The 21,110-nt window shown below is 41.1% G+C and overlaps 1 protein-coding gene across 2 annotated transcripts in view; it reads left to right on the forward strand.

Moving 5' to 3' along the window:
- The window catches only part of PLCB1 (phospholipase C beta 1), a 315,759-nt gene that overhangs the window by 161,833 nt on the left and 132,816 nt on the right, over positions 1–21,110 (forward strand). For both annotated transcript variants that reach the window (XM_019472918.1, XM_009282521.2), the window contains exons 5-8: positions 549–602; positions 967–1,042; positions 6,782–6,882; positions 8,295–8,461. In XM_019472918.1, the coding sequence (XP_019328463.1) occupies positions 549–602; positions 967–1,042; positions 6,782–6,882; positions 8,295–8,461 (398 nt within the window). The remainder of the gene's footprint in view (positions 1–548; positions 603–966; positions 1,043–6,781; positions 6,883–8,294; positions 8,462–21,110) is intronic.

The raw sequence follows: 21,110 nt of genomic DNA on the forward strand, positions 1-21,110 counted from the left end.
GCCGCTAAATATACAGACACTCTTGCTGGTGCAGAGACATTTCAAGTTGCCAGCGATTTGACTTCCTTCCTGAGGAGTGACAACATTTAGGGTCAAACGGAGAAACCGTCATAGATGTGCGATGGGGAGGGCTTAGGGAGGCAGGGATGTTGGTGTGCAACATCCAGGGATGGTTTCAGCCCCTGGAAGAGGAGGAATACAGCCACCTTTCCAGTCAAGTTGTGTAGCCTGTGTGCCACAATTCAGTCTGCTGATAGACTGGCAGGCAGTCTGAGTGAGAAGGAGCTTGGGAGGATGATAAATTTGTGCATTAATGGTATTTGCAATCTCCTGTTGCAAGACGGACACTGTATTTGACACTACAGGTTCATTACTGTTGATGGAAAAGGTATTTACTGATTAATGGTATCCCAACAGGTTTTCATATTGGGCAAAAGAGATGAGTGGAACTTGCCACCTGATCAGAACAGTGGCATTGAGCTATAAAGTTGGTGGAGAGGTACTTGAAAATGCTGTAAAAATAAAACAGGATGCTTTTCTCTCCACAGTTACACAAAACTTAAGCTGCAGGTGACTCCAGAAGGGCGCATTCCTCTGAAGAAGTAAGTTCTGTTCCCCTTCCTTACCACATAGCCTCCTGTGACTTTTTAGTGTGAATATATGTTTGAGATGTCAGAGACATGTTGTGAGGATAAATACATTCAAATTGCATATCGCTGGGGTAATATGAAGAGAGCAGTGATGACTTTTTCAAATAACGATCTGCTGTAATAGGGGCTTGCGTGGGGCAGAGTTAAACTCATCATGGGCACCGTTAAACTCGCTTGTGTTACCAAGCAGCCAGCCAAATGGAAATAAATAGCTAAAGATGCGATAGACTGGGAAGTGATATTCAGCCTTTAAGCCACATGGGCCATCAAGGCATGTCTGTAAGCCAATTCGCTCTGGTTTGTCTTCGTTTTGCAGCATATACCGCTTGTTTTCCGCTGACAGAAAACGAGTAGAGACCGCGTTAGAAGCTTGTAATCTTCCATCTTCCAGGGTAAGCATCTGAATTTATTCCTGGTCCTTACAAAGTGTTGCTTGTATTCGGCGGTGTTCACTCTCTATTGAGTTGAGGACTGTTTGTTCAAGGCTGATCATGCTGTGCTGGCTTTGCTTCTGGATAGGTCCTCAGCAGCAGGTCTTTCTTTCCCACGCAGAAGTTCCTGATACTCATCTGCAAATCTGAGTACCTTTGATTTGAAATTGTGTAGGGACCAGGAGTGCCTGCAAGAAGTGCAAATGGATTAAAGGAAAGGGCAGGGGGTTGTGTGACCTGTCCTGGAGAAATCCTGTGAGAATATTTTAAGAATCGGTGACTGTCGCACAATTTTCAAGGCATGATTTCAGAGCAGTCTTAGCTCGAGGTGTAGCTAATGGTGTTATCTGTTTCCTTCTCACAAAAAAAAAAAAAAAAAAAATTCTATATCTTGAGTTAAGTGACAATTTAAACTCACTGTAGCTTATCTAAAAGGTGCATGGAGTAATTGTTGAAATGCTGTAGTGTCAAAGCTGTTAATGCTGCGGGGATGCAGCCATTGTATGCTGCTAATCCAGGAGCCCTCCTCAACCTGGAGGATTTGCAGGATGGTACCTCACCCTCAAAAAGGCTTTTTTCAAGAGGAATGAGCTGGAGCAGGTAATGCTAGTTAACGCTGGAGTGAAGATGTCCGTAGTCTTTCCTCCCAGGTGGAGCTTCTCCTCCAGGAAGCTTCTTGCAAGATAATTCCTACATTCAGAGGTCCAAGAGGTGGGGCAGAACTAGTCTGCAGCAGAGGAGAGCCTGCATCTCCTAATCCCTCTTATAGAAAACTGTGCTGTGATGTTCCCTCAACCTTTGCTGCTTCCCCAATGGTTTCTTAATACAGCCAATTCCTACAGCTCCAGAAGAGCAATGGAGCAAAATCTTCACAAGCCAAACCTCAGATACCCCTTACCGATGAGACCTTCCTGCATAGGTTTGGGAGCTTAATTCCATAAAATGTCTCTAAAGTAAGTATAAAAGATTATAATAATCTTATCTAAAGTAAGGTTGTGAGGTTAGCAACATGGAAAGAATAATTTTAAAGATGCGGTTTCGTTTAATTGTTAGCAAACAAGATAAGATGTGCAAAAAATCACTGAAGCGTTGCTTTTTAAATCGGTTGATTTATTACTTCTCTTTACTACATATCTCTGAAAAAAATTCTAAACATCTCTGGAGTCCTTGAAAGAAACTGCAGCCTTTTGCTGCTATTTATTTAAGTACAGTCAATTTTACATACACATTGCTGGATACTTGTTGCTGGGATACCATCTTGAAAATTATTCATAGTGTAAAGTAGAGCTTTTCTTTGGTTGGGACGAAAGAGAAATACGCTTCATGGAACAAGGAAAACTGTGTGGATCACCTTTGAAAAAAAAAATTTTAGAAGCTAGGTGCTTAAGAAGCATGAAACTCTGAATCTCATAGAGGTAATGGAGTAGAAGAAAATCAGTTCTTCAACTACAGCTCTTTTCCTTTGTGTTCCTGTTTATTTGAACAAGTAAAATTCTTAACTTCAACTTCCAGCTTTTTTGCCTCATTGTGCTACAGGACAAATGGTGTTCCTGTAAAGCCTTGAAGAGCACTGGACTCCCAGCAGCATGGAAGACATGAATATCGGGGAATCTTGCTCAGTAAAACCACACCAAATTATTGAGAGAATTCATGAAAGTCTCTCGTGGACATTAACAGCTTAGGCTTTTGGGGTTTTTTATTCATGCCTCATGAAGACCCCTCTAAGGGTCTTCTCTCCAAGTTTCATAGAAAAAACATACTTCTCATTGCTTAGGAAGATATGGGGCTCACTGGCCATGAGTTTCACGTGTTGTTTTACTGCACCTCTCACAACCTGTGGATGACCCTAAAACACAAAGTGAAATTCACAGTCGTGGGTAAGAGGATTCCAAGTCAGCATTTATCACTCTCTTCCTGATTCATAGCTCCAAGGCTGGGACAGTCCCTCATCTATCTTACGCAGTGACCTGAGCATAGGGCAGCCTGAGCTACGCTGCCAGGGTATAGTATCACTGCATGGACTTGTCTGTGATAGTACAAACTTCAGCATCCACTGGCCCCGCTCGTTAGCAAATTCCCTGTGTGTGTGCTTGCCAGGAGACCTTGCGGGACAACGTGTAGGCACTGTATTTAGTGCGAGACGAGGAAGAGTTCTCATTGCCTGGATAATTGCCTTCATCCTGCTGTGGCAGAATAACACCAGAGAGGCTCCCCAGACGTGCTGAAAATAAACTCTTTATTTCATATTTAGGGATCTTAATAAGGGATGGATTCTCTGCAGCGCTGAGCATTCCAGCCCTGATTCGGCCAAGCAGTTGAGCATGACCGCAGTGAGATGACCCATGGTCTTCAAGTCAAGCACATTTTGAAAGCGTGGATTTATTTATTTATGTATTTCTGGGTCAGACCTGGCATGCGTAGAGTCTTGCAGGACCAAACCCTGCGGGATCTGATTTTCGGCAGCATTCATCATCCAGCAGATCTGAAAGCAGAGGAATGTTTAAATGAAGTTTTAAAATATGCCAATGAGTTTTTTGAGTTCGGCATCTGATTGCCCTATGATTTTTTTTAAATCTTGGCTACTTTTGGGAAAGGGGAGGGTGCTTTTTGTTATTGTTGGGTATTTTTGTTTGTTTTGGTTTTAGTCAAAGGTGCCTTAAATAGAATTTGAAGAGCTTTATTTAAGTCGCCTGTTTGGCTGTGAAGACTGGTTTCTGCCTTCCAGTTAGTGTAGAGGTTCACAATGAAGCACCAGTGAGCTTGACTATGAACTTAAAATAAAACCACCATCTATTGAGTCCCGTCTGTGCAAATAATCTGAATTAGCTGTTGTGCTGCCGAATATATAACAGACTGGATACAGATGTTATAAAAGCAGGCAGGTTACAAGAGAAATCATAAATCAACAGTGCTTGAAATTAGTAGAGAGTCTTAATCACAGAATAAAATCGAACACCAATATTCAGCAAAGCTGGAAATGAGGGATGCTCTCATGTGGTGCAGAAAGTTTGTTATTTGTTCATTGGTCTCAAAAAAGAGATTAGCGCATAAGGTGTGTGGGTGGTTCCAGTGAAATGTGGATGGCTCGGACCAGGCTGAGGAAAGGGGCAGCATATTTTAATCCCTTTTGGCAGGCAGGCTTTTGGAATCCAAATATAGTTGTCTGAGGTTGTGCCTCGGGTGGCAAATACTTGCAGCAAGGCTTTTGTCTCCCATCTAGATCTCTGTGTTTTGTAGCCCACCGGTTACGTTACCGGTAGGAAATAATTATTAAAAGGTTCTGTACTTATGCCTGAAGACTTGTGTTTGTTATCCTTTTTGTAGATAGGCGTTTGTAGCTATGTGTTGGGAAACAGGTCTATTTTCTTAATTGGAACCAAGTGGCAAATAAAAGCCTGGATCTCGGGTTATCGGAAAAGACCCACATTTTGCTCAGTGTTGAGTGCCTTTAAATCCCCTGTAAAGGAAAAAATATATTAGGTCAATGCGAGACTGTAATTCTGTGGTAATTACAGAATCAACATCTAAAATGCCCTTAGGAGAAGTGCTGGCTGAGGAGCAGTAGCCTGCTGAATAGAGATTATAGGTACAGGGAACAGAGGAGAGTGGGGTGCCGACTACAAGAAGAAAATTCACAAGCTTTATGAATCCTGACCTTTAGGGAAACACAAGTATCAGCAGCCCTAGTCTCAACCGAAAGCACCGCAGCTCAAATTTATCAAAGTTTAGGAGGCGCAGTTTCACACATAGTTCTGTGTCGCTGATGGCTATCGCTGAAAGGAGCTATTTCCATCCTCCAACTTCAGGTTACAAACTTCTCCATCCACCCTTGCAGTGGATTTAGCAGTTGTGCTGTTGGCGAGTTACCTGGCTCCGAGAGCTGATCCCACGGTAGAGTGCACAGGGTTTTTTTGGCCGGTAAGTTTTGGACCAGTTCACCCTGCGGGCACTCGCGCAGTCTGCCAAAAAAAGGAAGGCACAAGGGTCTAATGGCTGGTGACCTTAGACTGTTGGAGCTTGGAGGTGGGTACCCAGGTGGAGCAGGGAAGCAGTCCAGCTCAGTCCGAGCATGAACTGGGTCCGCTTTAGTCTGCGCTTGCGGACAGAAACGCTGAGCAATGGTCACGGTACAAAACCCTCTCGGGCCTCTGCAGGTTTCATAGATGAAAGGAGAGATAGAAGTGATGCCTGTGGCATTGACTTGTTTATTTACTTTAACCTAAAGTAGGAAAAATATTGAAAAGTTTCCTTCCGTCTAACAAAGGCTTGAATCGACGCTTCAGGTTCCCTTGGCAACGGTGTTAAACAGGCAGAATAAATAAAAGCAACTATTTCCTCTATCAGCAGCTTGCTTCTAAGATGACCAGGTTCAATGGCATTTAAAAGCAAACGGCTTTGTGTCCAAGTTACAATTTTCCTCCTCCAGTTCACCAGATTCAGGCATTATTTTGGAGCCTTGGAGAGGCATCATGTGGGTCCGTGGTGCTCCCGGAGACTACATGTCATAGCTTTTGATAAAGTTAGCTTGCATGGAGGAAATGCAAAAATCAGATTTTCAGTATTTGCATTTCACTTTTTTTGTGTTTTCCTTTTTCTTGTTCCTTTATAAGGTTTCCTCTCCACAAAATACAAGCTTCTGTGCCATTTTCCTTTCTCTGCGCACTGATGCAAAGGCAGAAGCCAGTGAGCACACCGCTACTGTTCTGTGCTGAAAACAGCTTTGCACCTTCCTTGGGGTCCTCATTTCTTCCCAGCTCCACTAAAGAAGCAGTCCTTGCTGTCTTCTGCAAAAACTCTGGAGCTTGAAGGCAGCGTGTGCAAGCGGGAGGAGGACTCTTGAGCTTCATGCAAAGGACTGTTTTCCTTATCCAGTCCAGTAATTCCCTCCAGTTAAAAACAGTAACTCTATTTTTCCAGAGAAAAGCCAGCAGGTATAATGGGGATGATGAGAGTGTCATCTCGAAGCAGGATTAAATGTAAATTGTTCTGAATTTTAGAAAAAGTAAGAAAAAAATGCTGGTATCTCTTCTATCGGAGAGCATTTTTATCAATTTCTGTAAAAGAAATCTGATTGCCAAATGCACCACACTGAGTGTTTAGGACAAAAATGTATGGAGAAGCTACACTGCATGAGTCTTGCCCAGAATCGCGGTATCTTGAACGTGTACCTTCAGGAAGGAAAATAAAACATTTCTGCTGCTGTCAGAGAGCAAGTGTATTAATAATGACTCGGTGACCCAGTTCGTTCCCCGGTTCTTTGAAAGCCTTGGGAAGATGAGTAACGTGCTCGTCCTCTGTAACGCTGCCTTTTTGCTCGCTGAAGCAGACGGGCTCAGCACCACTGGTCAGCCGCCCTGCCGGGATTGAGTTCAGAGGCTTCATCAGGATTGATATACCTATTTATGCTACAGATAATGGGGTTAGATGGGGAGATGTCCTTTCTTTCTTCTTCACAGGTGCTCAGAGAAAGGGATAACTTTGCCTTACGGAAACTAAGATGATGGATGCATTTGTATTTTTTTTTAAAGATGTACTCTTTAAGCTGCTCTGTTATGCAGTGGAATTTATTATTCTGCAAAATCCAGGTTCCTGTAGGTTGCAGGAAGGAAATCAAAAGAAGTGCAGTAGTGAGTGATCTGTTTACAAAGAGCGTGTGAGAGTGCTGTATCGTTCTTTCACTGTTTTTTCCCCGTTTTGCAGAATGATTCAATCCCTCAAGACGACTTCACGCCAGACGTGTACAGGGTGTTCTTAAACAACCTCTGCCCTCGGCCTGAGATCGACCACATCTTTTCTGAGTTGTAAGAAAAGATGTCCATTTATTTATTTATTTATTTATTTATTTATTTATTTATTCCCCTTCACTGATTTTCTGGGCTAGGGATGGCAAAGTAGGTTATTTAGACTACAGCACCGTGCAGCAATTGCCAAGAACAGATTTCATTGTCAAGCAGGGCTGTTATTTAACCTCGGATCAAGGGTTCCTTCTCTCCCAGGCTTTTACCTCCAGTTCTAATGGCCGGAGTTTTAAAGTAATTTGTTCCTAGAGGAGCAGAACTGCCGGGTCTTGTTTTTCTATACGGATTAGGATAGTTTAGGTTTCCATGAAAGTAAAGGAAGAAGAGTAATAAGCAGTAACAGCGTGCAGTAGGCATGAGAATATGTATAATCACCCCCAAAAGCTTAATTAGGAGTTGCAAAAAATGCAGTAACTTTTCGGATTTGTGCATCATGAATTCACACCGTGAAATTAAATTAGCAGCCAGCTACAACTGATCTCATACGTTCGGTTACAAGCTATATAACTCGTGTTGCTTCTACCCCTTGCAGCAAGTCGTTGTACTTCCCAGTTTCAGCAGAGCCTGATCAATGGAGTCAGAACATGAAGCAATATGAAAGCAAAAGTAATTTCCAAAATACATCCCAAGATCACCAAAGCAATTGGTGAACGTATCTTTGCAAACATGGGTCTGCTCACGTACTCCTTTTGTGCTTATTTTCTCTAAGGTTGAGGTTTCAGAGGAGCACAGCCTTGGCCTGGTTTGCTCCCATTGAACCCGGGGGTAGACTTTCCATTGCCCTCTCGCAGAGTAGAAGTAGGCCAGTCCCGAGTGCTGTAGACAACCCTAAGCAAGTCACCTGGCTTGGAGGCTTCCTGGATCTCCATCTGGGTACAAATTGTACCCAAACTCTGCTCTTTTTACTCACTCTCTAAATAGGCATCTTTTTGCTTGCTTTGCAGAATGCCTAGCATTTTTTAGCAGGTTTATAAAAAAAAATAAAACAGCAAATGCTGAAATAATGAAGTCAGGGCTGCTGTTATTCAGCAGTAAAACCAAATAGTTGGGCCAGGAATGCCCGCGGAGTGTTTGTGGGAAGCTCAGGATTGAATTCCACATTGTTTTCTCTTTTACTTTTTTTAATTGCTTAGTTCCAGGAATTCAGAGGAATGAAAAGCTTTTAGCATTGCTCTAACTCTTCCCATTGATGTCAATAATGCTGAATGCTTTTAAAAATCTTACTCCTGGGTGTTTGATGAAGAATGTTTGTCGTTATATACTGACAAATTAGTTTGAAGACACAGTGGGACAAAGTTTTTGTTGTAGGATAGTTTGACTCTTGTTTCGGTTTCCCTGGGAAGTTACAGAACATTGAACAAGATTTCAAGGAAATGTATTTTAATGGCTTTGCTGTTGCTTTAATTTTTCTCCAGTGGTGCCAAGAGCAAACCATACCTTACTGTTGATCAGATGATGGAATTTATAAATTTTAAGCAACGTGATCCACGATTAAATGAAATCCTCTATCCACCGTTAAAACAAGAACAAGTTCAACAACTGATTGAGAAGTATGAACCCAACAGTAATCTAGCAAAGAAAGGTCAGTGGGTTTTATATTCTCGCTGTACTCGGTTTCTGATTTGAAACAATGACTGAATTATCCTACAGTGCATGCTAAAGCAAAATTTGGTTCAGAATCAAATTGCATTTCCAACTGTCTGCTTTTGGATCGTACAAGCCTGTGAGACATCGTGTGGTTCATTTTTAAATGTATTTGGTTGGGATCAATTTAGGAAGGATGGAGCTGGTTTCAGTATTTAGTTTTCAGTATGTGTAATTGATAGTTTAGAACAGTTGCTCTGGTATGCAAACCTCAACAGAAACCTTACTATCACAATGACTATTTACCCGCATCTGAAATGTAAAATTTAAAGAAACAATCTGTGGCATTGAAACTAAAAAGGTGATAATTCGCTCATTTAATAATAGTAATAAGTCCAGGCCTCTGCTTTCTGATAAAGTGGTACGCAAAGTAAGATGTGAGAGCAGCTGAGTGTGTTTCGTGCTGTAATCACGGAAAATTCCCTTTTGAAAACCTCGAGTGTTGTCAGGGCTTAACTGGGCATTTCGCCAAAACCAGCGAGAGAACTCCTGCTCAAATCTCTGCACATTTTTGCTACCACCACAAGTCTTAAAATAGCATTGAATTTGTGTCTGCATCCTGTTTTATTCCAATCCGCATATCCTAATGATTACCCCAGCTTTTAATGTGTTTATACCTTAGAAATTTTAGGGGCACGGAAATATCCTGGAAAACAGATCTGATATGAAAAAACTCTTTTGGTCCAGAGATTTTGGATCCAGAGGAAACAAAAAGGCATCTTTCCCAAAAGTCTAGAGGTTAACTGAAGGCACTCCCGCCCCTCTCCCTGGAAGCCTTCTGACCTAGATGCCTTCCTGAAGGAAACCTGTGGCTTTCGATGCCACGATCAATGTTGCCTCAAGGCAAAACGCTTGCAATTTTTCTCATAAGGCTTCTTATTTTTTCTAGTCCAATCAAATTTAGTGTTTCCAGAGGTTTTGATGGCGGGTTAAATCCTTCTTCTTTGTCACGTTTATGCAAACTGTCTTTTGATGTCCGTGAGAATACTAGCATGAGTAGATGAAAACACGTTCTGACCTCCTCTCTCATCCGTGCAAATATTAGAATATTGCTCTGTGCTTACCTTATTTCACATCAGCTACAGGAAAGTCTGGTACCTAAAAGATCATTCTTATTACCCAAATATTGGCACTTCATATAAACCAAATAAAGGACTTATTAGAAGGAGGTGTGCTAGTGTGCTAGCAGAACACCAAAGTCAAAATGAAATCACCTTCTGACTAACAATAAGGAGGAAGCATGAAACAAACCTCAGAAAGAAGGGTGCTGTGATGGTGTTTACTGGCACCCTCCAAGTAGGATTTGTGGGACGCCTCCAGCTTACCCTAATTTATGGTGGTGCACACATTTGCTGCAGGCACTTGCTCTTCTATAGGTGCCTGTCTTCCAGGGTATGATTTATATTGCTCTTACAGAATCAGTTCTCACAGAAAATGCTGACTTTAAGAAGGAAAAGGCAGGTCATAGAGAGTTAATTCCTTTCATGTGGTTTGGTTTTTTTTTTTCCCCTCTTCATACTTGTGCGCTGTGGCCCAGCAAACTCTGACAGAGCTGGCACAACCTGCGGGCCACCTCAGTGCTGCAGACACCACCTCTTATATAGCACCCTGTCTGGCAGCTGAGCTGCAGCAACTGGCACATGCTGCTAACCGTGCTCCAGTGCAAATCCCGAGCTTGCTGCGTTAAAATTACAGGAATTGGCTAATCAGGAATGACATGGGGACACAATATTTTCTGTACATCTGCTCCGAGTTGGGAATGCGATTCACTGTATATTAAATGAAGTGTAGGTGTGCACTCAATCCTACACTCATAGAATAATTGCAAACAAATGCTGCGTGTCTGTAAAATGTCACCAAAATATAACAGTGCATATTCAAAATAATGATTTAACCTTTTAATATGGTGTTTTGTAAAAGGGACTGTCACTCAGGCTTTCTGCTGTTGGAAAGGACTGTTCATAGGCTGAATTGCGGGGACGGCAGACCAAAGTGACACGCTTCAGTGGCACTTTCCCTGCCACTGAAACTATGCTCTCTTGGGCCGCTGAGCAGAGGTGTTGTTTTCAGTAGACCTGTGGATGTTCAAACCACAGTTAGATGTGGCCCGCTGTTGTACACCCATGAACTTGTTAGCCTTAACTTGCCACCTCCGCTGCTCAGATACTCTGCTACGTTTCTTGTGGTGGCATTGCTTATGTCCCCTTATTTGCCGGGGCCAAAGTCAGTTGAGAGGTAGGGATGGAAGTAGGATGTTTGGAATGGCCCCGGTGCTGTCAGTAAGAGCAGGTAGAAACCTTAGGGCACCCAGACCAGCAGGTAAAATAGGTAAGAAGGTAGCAGAAGCCTTCATCCAGCATAGTTCTGAAAGAGAATGGGGCCCAACAGCTCCGTGAAGAGAGATGGGCTTGGGGTTGTTGTCCACATGCTCCTTTATGCTTCTTCCTGGAGAAGGTCCCAACTAAACAACTCCTCCTGATTAGTGGGGTACACCAAAAAACAGAAGAGCGGCGTAGGGAAGAGAGGAGTAGTGTAACAAGGCACATGAGGCAGAGGTAATGATGTGAGAGAATTATGTGATAAACAGCAGGATGGGAAATGGAGTTACAGGTGGCCTAAGGATGACTTCATCACTGTTGTACTAGAGCAATGCAATTAAATAATGGGACTTTTGGAGCAGTTTTTCAGAGTTTTGGTTCAAGAAGCAAGCCAGAAGATCTGACAACATGGTATATGTATTTGTTCTTTCTTGGCAATGAGAAGTTACTCCTTTGAAGTAAATCACAGATACGGGTCCAGAACAGAAGAAAATACCACAAAGAAATTTAAAAGTTGTGATTAACTCCTTCTTGAGAGTAATGAGTGATTTGAAGTACTTTGTGGTGGTAGAGACTTTAAAGGCTTGTGTTTGCAAGAATTAGGTGATATAAATTGCCAGCCTTCATGCCAGTTAAATCACTTTCCTCAGGTTGTTCTAGAGTTCGAACATTTGCAGCTGCTCAGCGTGTGTGTGTTTCTATGCACACGCACAGGTATATTGTTTTGTTTCCATCATAAGCTGCCTTTCTGACCGGCTCCGTTCATTATCTTGTTTCATTATTATAACATCAGATTGCAGAGAGGTTAGGGGCAAACACACGTAAATGGTGAAGGTCTGTCCACTTTCATGTTCGTTTCTGTAGTACATTTCTGTATTAAACAATCTATCTGATGTTCAGGTGTCCCACTGAAATAAAGGGATTCATGTTCAGCATCCTCATGAAATAAGCCAAGCTCTTCTGTTTCATTCGAACTTTAAAGCCTGCGTAGTCCTTGTTTAAACTACCAGAGAAAATTACTTTTACAAAAGCCTGAGACAAAGTTAGTGGCAAATGTCCTTATTTTTCAGGTATTCTATAAGGCCACAAGGCCTAAATTTCTAACCGTCTTTCACAAAGTCAGACAAAATATATATCGGTTTTCTTTTTTTTTTCCTGTGCACAGTAGCATACGTCAAGATGCAAACTTAAGCTGAATACTTGCAATTCACAAGGAGTAAAAGCATTTATGCTGTGGGAGTAAGATTTCATGTTTGCAACGTGCAGAATGTCCTGGCCTCAATGTAGTAAAACACTTAAGCGTATGCTTAACTTTATGGGTGGTGTGGGAAGAGAGGATAGTTACATAAAAATCTCTTACGCTCCATTTCCTTGAACATCATATTAATTCTCTGTTGAAGCTCAATTCCCACGATTACCTATTTCCCAACATTGTTGAAGTGAAATTTCTTAGCAAATAGAATTTTATGCGTTGAAAAGTTCTTTTGAATAGAATTAGGGATTTTTCCTTGAAAACTTAAATCCAAATTCATAAAATAGAAACTATGTGCCCTTGTACAGCAGCCTGACTCCTTGCTCCCGCTACCCTGTTTGGGCAGTTCTAGACCTTCGCTCATCTGATGATTATATCTTCTTCTAATTTCCCATCTAACCATATTCATGACCTGTGCACATCCACTGTACAATGATATTCTCTTTTAACTTAATTATTCTTCTCTCATAGCTAATGAAATTAATTTCTAAAGAATGGTTGTACCGTCTCTCAACTTTCACAGCGCTTGTGAAGTGCTTTTGACATCTCATAATATTTTTCCATTCCTATGATTGCCATTTTTCTGTACCTGTTGCAGCTATATTACAGTATTTTGAACACAGTAAGCAAAAACTGTACGTAATATTTTAAACTTTTTCAACATGGCTCTTCAGATACCTGGTAAAATCAAATACCAGTGTGCTAACTGGATAAGGGCCCTAGGTTGCACGGTTTTGGGTAAAAAGGCTGCCTGTGTTCCTGCTCGTCACCAACATATTTTTAGGTATCGTATTGCTGGGATGCGATCGAGCTTTTGCAACATCAGCAGATACATGGGCTTGACATCTACATAGAGTAAGCATCTGGAGTAGTATTTTATTGTGGTTGAAGCAAGCTGTTGTGATTAATGTTTTGTGTCATACAGTGAAGGAGATTAATGCACTATGTATAGCATGTTTCCTTATCAGGTGGAAGCAGAAGGAAGATCCTGGTACTGCTGAGCAGTCTCTCGCTGTCAGCAAAACCATGCTGGGGGACCGTTAGGGCTGGTTACGTAGCATCTTGGAGTTTCGTATTTTCAGGCTGTAAAGCGTTTGCATTTGGTGGCTGGCATAACTGCTAAAACATATTCCCTTTCAAGTTACCAGGTTGATAATGGGATGTGTATTAATAAATCAGTTGCCAAGTGGTTGATTGGGAATTTCCTTATTTGCTTTTAGTTCTAAGGCAGCTTGTATAGAAGTAAGTTGTTTGGGGTCTTGTTACGTTACGGATGCTGAGTTTCAGGTGTCTCTGCTTGTAGTGTCCAGGCTCCTGGGAACGATCGTCCTAGTTTCTGGAATTATGTCAAATTTACCATATAAATACAGTGCAAATTCTGCAAAAATGTGCTGGGTCTTCCTGACTTAATGGTGCAATTCATTTCTCAAAGTTTCTAAGTTCAAAAGGACCCTGGAGCTTTGAGAGCTCAAATCCCATTGTCTCAGTTTAAACCTTTCCTTCTGAAACCAGTAAGTGTTTTGGAAACCACTGCGTAACAGCCTTGGCTCCAAGGGCATCCTGTGTCTCTTAAAGACTCTAAGCATGCAAGAAGAGCTATACCCATGTACCAGACTAGCAATGAAGAGTACGAAACCAAGGCCTGCTAGGGAAGGGAGATGTGAAAAAGCGGGAATCGTGCTATAGCAATAAAATATCTGCTTCCCACCATCCTCGTTGGTGGGAGCAAGACAAGGGTTAGGTTATTATTAGCCATTATCTTTAGAGTGGTTTTTATTGAGAGAGATTGTCTTGACTGTTGTATAAACTTTAAAAATAGAGTCTGGAAGTGCTTTGGAGATTTTCCTGGCCGATGGATCTGTACACCAGATTGTACTTACTCGAAGGCATCTTTGAGAATAAGTAATGGCATAAAGATATTAATTTTTTTCACTTAAGTATGCATTCGTTTAAATAATTTCTCTGCCAATTTAATTTTAAAGGGCCAAACCTTTAGATCTGCACAGAAGAAAAGAGCTTTCCTCTTACATTTCACAGTGTTTCCTTCTCCGGGTTTTCTCAACTGTACCTATTTGGAAATACTGTATGTCAGTTTTAGTTAGACATGTATTTAGAAGGATTGTAGGGGAGCTGGTTCCATGACTCTCTTTGAATTCCAGTATTAATTCTGTTTTGCTAGTGCACATTTACTGGTAGTCGTTGTGCTGGGTTTTTCTTAGGTAATAAAATAAATCAAGTAATTAACCTTAGATTAAGATACATTTAATTTTATACAGCATTTACTACAGGTGTTTTTCTTATGGCAGCCTTAACACCAGGCAGTATTCACTTCAGCACAGATGTGTTTTTCCTCCCTTAAACATCAATACATTTTAAACATTTTCATCCTACTACATTAAATTCACCTTTTAGTAACTGCTTAAGAATAATTAATTACACATTGGAGTCTTTCGATGGCAGAAGGGGGTCATTTCCTAGGCAACAGATTTTAATGGCGAAAACAAGTACCGTGCAATGGTGGCTACACTTTTAAGACATACTTCATAATATTTAAAGCATAAATTCTGATGTATAAACTATGCAGTGAAATGGTGGGGTTTTCTGGCACTGAAACATTTGTAGGAAGTGTTACAAAATGGTTGAAATCCTTCGGCCTCCTAGCTGTAACGTTGGAAATTAAGAATACTTAGCAAAAAACCCATTAACTTTGAGATTTTCAGTGCTTTCCAGCATTCCAGTTGTACAAGAGAAGAGCTCTCAGCTTTGTTTCTCATTCCCAAATGGTGACAGAACAATAGATCCCAGTCACAATTTATTACTCTTTAAAATTTATAAGCCACACACAAGTCATAGCCTATCCCATGCTGTCAGCAACAAGTGCTAAGTTGTAAGGTAGCTTGCCAGAAATCCTTTTTCTTATTATTTTTAAATATATATATGCAACAAACGTTAGTATGAATAATGTATCACCATAAATAACTTAATGGAAACTGTACTTGTCAAAATTAATTTGCAAAATATGTTTCTATAATGCATGGTATTTTCTTTTTAGTTGCTTGGCTTTTAGTTACTAATTAAGCTGTAAAGTTCATTTCAGATCTTGCAGTAGTTTGGAAGATTGTGTCTCAAGTAAAAGACTAAATATTGTAAAAATCTTTTAGAATGGAAAATCCTCAATTATGAGGATTTTTTGCATCTGCTTTACAGGTAAAGTGCTTCATCTTCCTAACTTAACTATAACACCTTGATAACAAAATGAAACAGTGATGTGGACTAGTAATAATGGATTTTGCGACAGTGAACAAAGACATAAGTAGGATCTGGCTTAGTAAAATGGCAAAGGTTTTTACCTTTTGTTCTTCGGTTTCATTTTAAAAGTATAGGAACTGGCTTGGGTCCGAGACCCAAGTGCTTATGCATAGAGTTAGTTTTTGCTGTTGGCACTAGAATTAATGAAAATATCAAAAACATGTTTAGGGTTCCAGGGAGGGCAAGTTTCCTAATCTTCTGTGTATAATACGGATTCTTTGAAAGAAGCATGACCTTTGCAGAAATGCATTTTGGGGCTGGCATCTGGTACCAGGAATAGCTCCACTGATATCAGTGAAACTGTGCCGAATGTAAAATGGACAGACCTCTTGTGGAATTTATATCTGCAGAGCTGCAGAGCATAAACTAATCAAGATAATGTAATTTCAGCAGTCAGACCAGACCTGCACTAACTAACATGGAAGCTGACCATACCAGCGACTCTTGTCCCACGTCCTGGAAACCTGATAGACCACCTGAGGGACCCCAGGCTCAAACCCTGCAGGCAGACTTAAACCCTACGCCCTAACATTGAAAATGGATGAGAGAACCTGGGGTGACGGGACCACAGAGCAAACATGAGTAGAGGTTTTGGAGTATACGTAGGGGCTGCATCATTCCCTTCAGCTGGAGCTTTTGCTCAGAGATAAGTAAAGAGAGTCTTGCATCAGCACTGCATTTCAAGGATTCTGGAGACACATTTTTCTGCTGCTGCCTGCCTGTATTGTGTTTGACTCAGCCTCAGACTGTAAGAGCCCGTAAGTAGAAAACTTACTCTAAAAGTAAAACGGCTTCTTTGTGCTTGTTGCTGTTTTACTGCCTCTTTTATGGAACACAGGGAGGTATTCAATTTTAGCAGCAGGATTTATTATTTGAAGGCGAATATCAGATAAAATTTACTTCTGAAAACATAAAGCAGCATGGACTCAAGTGCTGAAGGAAACAAATGTAGATAAACTTTGAATAAACATTGTGGGGTTTGCCTCTTCATTATGACTGCTACAAATGTAGTGCTTTGCAGCTGCAAAGGGCCCATGAGAACAAAGGGAGCGAAGACTGCTGTGATCCGGTGGGTGACATCTAGAACCGGTGGCAGAAGAGCGCGGTTTTCCTAGCTCTGCCACAGATGAGCTCGTTGACATTTGGCCATCCCCTTTCATGTGCCGTTTTGTTTTTTGCCTCATCCTTTGGTCAACTCCACTAAATAGACAGTCAGCCTCTGCCTTGAGGAGCTAGCAATGATCTGTGAGTCTTTCGGTATGTATGGTATCTGTCATAACAGGGCTGTTAACATAGTTGGAGTATGTGCGCTACTATAATACAACGACCATATGAGGAAGTTTTCCTTATAATGTCAGATGTAATTGTCTACCCTAACAATATCCTTTAGCTGGAATATGACTGTTGCCTATAAATACATCGGGGTTAAATGCTGGGGAGGCAGAAAGAAGCGGTAAGCTAAAGGACAATGTTGGCAGAAGAACAGAGAGGTATCAAGTGGCCTTGAATAAATTTAGGCTGGAAATGAAGAGAAGTTTCCTAACATTATGGTTCTGGCACAGCCTACCAGAGGTAGTAAAGAGGGCAAAAAAAGCAATTGTTACTAAGATAGAGCTCGATTTGTTTATGAAAGGGATTGTATAATGCAGTGCTTGCAGCTGCAGGACCAAGTTTAAGGAACAGACAAGTCCCTCTCAAGGGACTGAAGTCCATTCATTTTCATTTATTTGAACTGTCTTTGCAGAGCCATGCCTTTATGCTTTTCCACTTCTCCTTAATATTAATCTCTTCTTCAACTGGAGGAGCTTCTGGAAGTAAAAATATTAACTGCGATGAAGGCTGTTCCTAGGTTTTTTCCCACCTATAGCATGCTACACTCTACTCTTCTCTCTTCCCGTTATACTGCAGAACAGTCTTTTCAGCAAGTGCATTAATAGCTTACGTAGAGAAGTATTGCTTAAGAGAAAAAAAAGTATGTATTTTTAGATGTCTTTTAATGCAACTTAGCAATTGGAAGTAAGCCAACATTTAACATTATTACACCTCCCAGGATCGCTCTGAGGCATTCTACAGAAAGTGTTTTTCAGAGGTTTGGGAAGACAGTGACATATTCCAGTAGTGGCCCTCTTTCAAGTCTGTCAGAAATAACTACAGTATTGCTGGGATTAATGGTATTTTTATCTGTCTGATTTAAAATCTTTCCACTTATCTAGTTGTCTGCCTGTCTTGGAAATCTGCCATGTCGTAAAGCGCTCATTCCACTGCTAGCTAGGAACTAGTAGGAAGGTGGTTTTGTAGTGTCTTTGTAGATCTAATTGATCTAAACTATCTGTCGTCTCGTATCCTGTAAGGGATATCCTGTCAGAAACTATTTCTTAATACATCTGTGCTGAAGAGTCAAGAGCAGCTAGAGAGTGGGTTTGTGTCTGTAAAACCCTGCGATGCCATAGACTTTCTGTCTGCAGTAATTTTTGTAGGTGGTTGCAGTTTGGGCTCAAAGCGTTCGGAAATACCAAGCTTAAGATGTCTGCTGGGAGGCTTGGGTGTAGCTCACTGTGTTTGCCTTTGCTTAATTTGTCCTGATGTAATGAATGAGACCTGCCCAGGTGATAGGGCCCCTAGCACCTCCTTTTCCTGGATCATGCTCCAGACCTCAACTGAAGTCCAGAGCAGCAGGTATGTTTGCATGTAGACGGTAGTTATGGTGGGAAAGTGGGTCTTGAGGACAGAGAACGTCTTTTACATCGCTGTGTTGCTCTGCATTATCTTGCAATGTCAGCTGAAATCATCAAGATGTCAATTCATTAGGGTTTTTAATAGCCAAGGCCCCACTCTTGGACGAGAACCTGGGAGACAGTAGCTGAGGCTTGCTAATGTAAAGACTGCACAAATCAGGCCAGCGCTTTTAAGCAAAATTGATTTTGGACAGGGAACAAAAAAGAAAAAAGCAGAAAAGTAGATGCTGCCAAGGAATAAGCTGCAGTCCCATGTGGTTTTCTAGCTAACTTTAGATGTAGCATTTCTTCACAGTCCAACTTGGAGGTGATGCTGATCACCCTGCTTTAGTCTTGAGACTTAGGAGGGATTGCTTGCTTACGTACACTAGAGTGGGATTTTCCCCCACTCCTTAAAAATTACTAAATATTCAGACACGTGTATATATATGTCTGGTAGTGTTTTAGAAACTGTTTTGGTTTAAAGAGCAAGCTATCTGTGGCTGAAAAGAGAGGATGATAACCAGTAATAAACTGCTTGATACTACATATAGGGAGCTGGTTAAATGTGAACTATAACACAGACGTGCTTGATTCAAGATGCCGGATACTTGTGTGTTTGTCAGCTATCGTAGGCACATGCTATATATGTACATACATGCTATTTAGAATTAATAAAACACTGGTTTACAGTTTAACAGTTTGCAATAATTGTGCTCCTTAACACAACACCTCTGCTTACCAGAATCTCTGAACTGTGGCCATGCTTTGTAACAGCAGAGGTTTCTAAAGCTGCTGTGGAGGTTTAGATGATCAATATCCATGAAAATAAATGTGTTATCAACATGTAAATTTTGAGGAAGAGAAAATGTTGAGTGTCTAAAACCTTCCCTGCCTATGTGTGTCTTTTACTGTTTTCTAGCACTACTAGAGAAAAATACATACACTTCATAGGCTGTAGCCCCTGTGGGGGCTCCCCCTTCTTTCCTGGGTGTTTGAAAAGGGCTTTAGAGCCCTTCTTTCCTGGGTGTTTGAAAAGGGCTGGAAAAAACTGTGACTTCTAATAAAATAAATAAATAGCATGCTCAACTTGCACAGTGACTAAGAACTCTTTAAAATGGACAGCTCATGCCAACAGACACAAGTGAGGTTTGGAAACTTTTGTTTCTTCTCAGGTGACACTCCATCTTCCTTTCCCTTTTGAGATGGCAGCGGCCTTGGAATGCTCCTAGAGTTTTCATTCTGATTGAAAATGCTCTTTATCATAAAAATAGGAGGTTTTCTATTTGGCATGGCTTGCCTAGAATCTTATAGGAAATATTTCCTCCCTAGAGTGAACTCTAGGGACCTGCAGTACCTCTTCTGAAACCCATTGAGAAAAGTGGTTTTCTGTTTGCAAACATTTTCGGGGGGGGGGAATCGTATCCAATGTTAGTTTCCTCTGTGCACTTGCACAGATGATAAAACAGATATGATAGCTTCATTAGAATGACAAGCATTTCTGATTCAAACATACTGAATCTGCTTTACTTGGTTGATAATCCTTACTCTGCAAAATATTCTGCATCTCAGTGTCCTTGGGCATGTGATATTTCCGCATGGATTAACTGATACTGAGCAAGCTCTTTTAGGTACACTACTTAAGCACAACATGTTTACCTTCCCATGTTTTCCCTCTCTGACTGCTTGTCATTCAGTAAGCATTTATTTTGGATATTGTCTAGGAATTACCATTCTCTGTTTGTTTGTGTTCAGATTTCCCTGTGTCCTGTTACAATACACACATTCAAGGGTACAGCAATGAATCTTGCTCTATTCCTTTCTTACTGAGTAAGTTTTCTGTTTCTTTTTCAAGACCGTGTTGCCAAAGCTTGTTTTGGTTTGTGGCCAGGTAACTGTCTAATTACAGAAAGTAGTTGAGCAAGTATAACTGAGGGTAGAATTGGGTCCATTATGTTTTTCTTTTAAGTTCAGAAATCTGAAATGAGATTTGAAAACAACAGGATATTCTCCTAGTTTGATTTTAAAGGATTTAAGCAATGAGACAACCAATAAATCCGCTGCAAGACTGTTTCCTAGCGCAATTAGTTGTAGCGCTGCCGAGCTTTTTCAAACACTCACCCCAAGTTTTCCATTGCTTACTCTGATCTCATTACTTGGTTCTGCCTTTGGCCTCTGGAACTGTTCTTCCTCATCCTTATCATTTACACTTAAAACACTTGTTGACCGTTATGTTATTGCCACTTCAGCTTTACATGTTTGATCTTTCTTGTTTTGGCATATATTGTGACATATGTTATTATTCATAACACTTCTCTAAATAATCTTCTGTACACAGACACGTTTCTGATACTAAGGAGTCAAAAACTGGAGTCATGGGACTGGGTGCAGTGTCAGTGGTCCCGTTAAGGTCCTTGGTGTTGCCAGTAGTTAAGCTTAACTTGTGTCCATTAAATCTGTAGGATCGCCTGTGTGGTTAGGTTTAGTTATGGGTACGTATGTTGATATATTTGATGCCGTGCATGTTTACCTCTTTCATCGACAATTTGATAGTAAAATGCCCTGCCAATCAATTACATTTTCTTCCAACCACCTTTTTGATGCAGCTGCATATAGATGTATTGCTGTTCTCTGCATCTCGTCTGCTTTTCAGGATAATGGATTTCTAGGCATCTTCTTCCCAATTCAGCTCTGTATTTTGGATTTTTCTTTGCTTGAATGATTAGCTGCCTAGCTTGAATTATTAGTTGTGTGATCTCATTTGATTTTTTTGGCCCCTCACTACAAGAAGGACGTTGAGGTGTTAGAGCACGTCCAGAGAAGGGCAACGAGGCTGCTGAGGGGTCTGGAGAACAAGTCTTATGAGGAGCGGCTGAGGGAACTGGGGTTGTTTAGCCTGGAGAAAAGGAGGCTGAGGGGAGACCTCATCGCTCTCTACAACTACCTGAAAGGAGGTTGTAGCGAGGTGGGTGTCGGTCTCTTCTCCCAAGTAAC

Source organism: Aptenodytes forsteri, unplaced genomic scaffold (genome assembly GCF_000699145.1).
Source record: "Aptenodytes forsteri isolate BGI_AS27 unplaced genomic scaffold, ASM69914v1 Scaffold5, whole genome shotgun sequence".
In the NCBI taxonomy this organism is placed as follows: Eukaryota; Metazoa; Chordata; class Aves; order Sphenisciformes; family Spheniscidae; genus Aptenodytes; species Aptenodytes forsteri.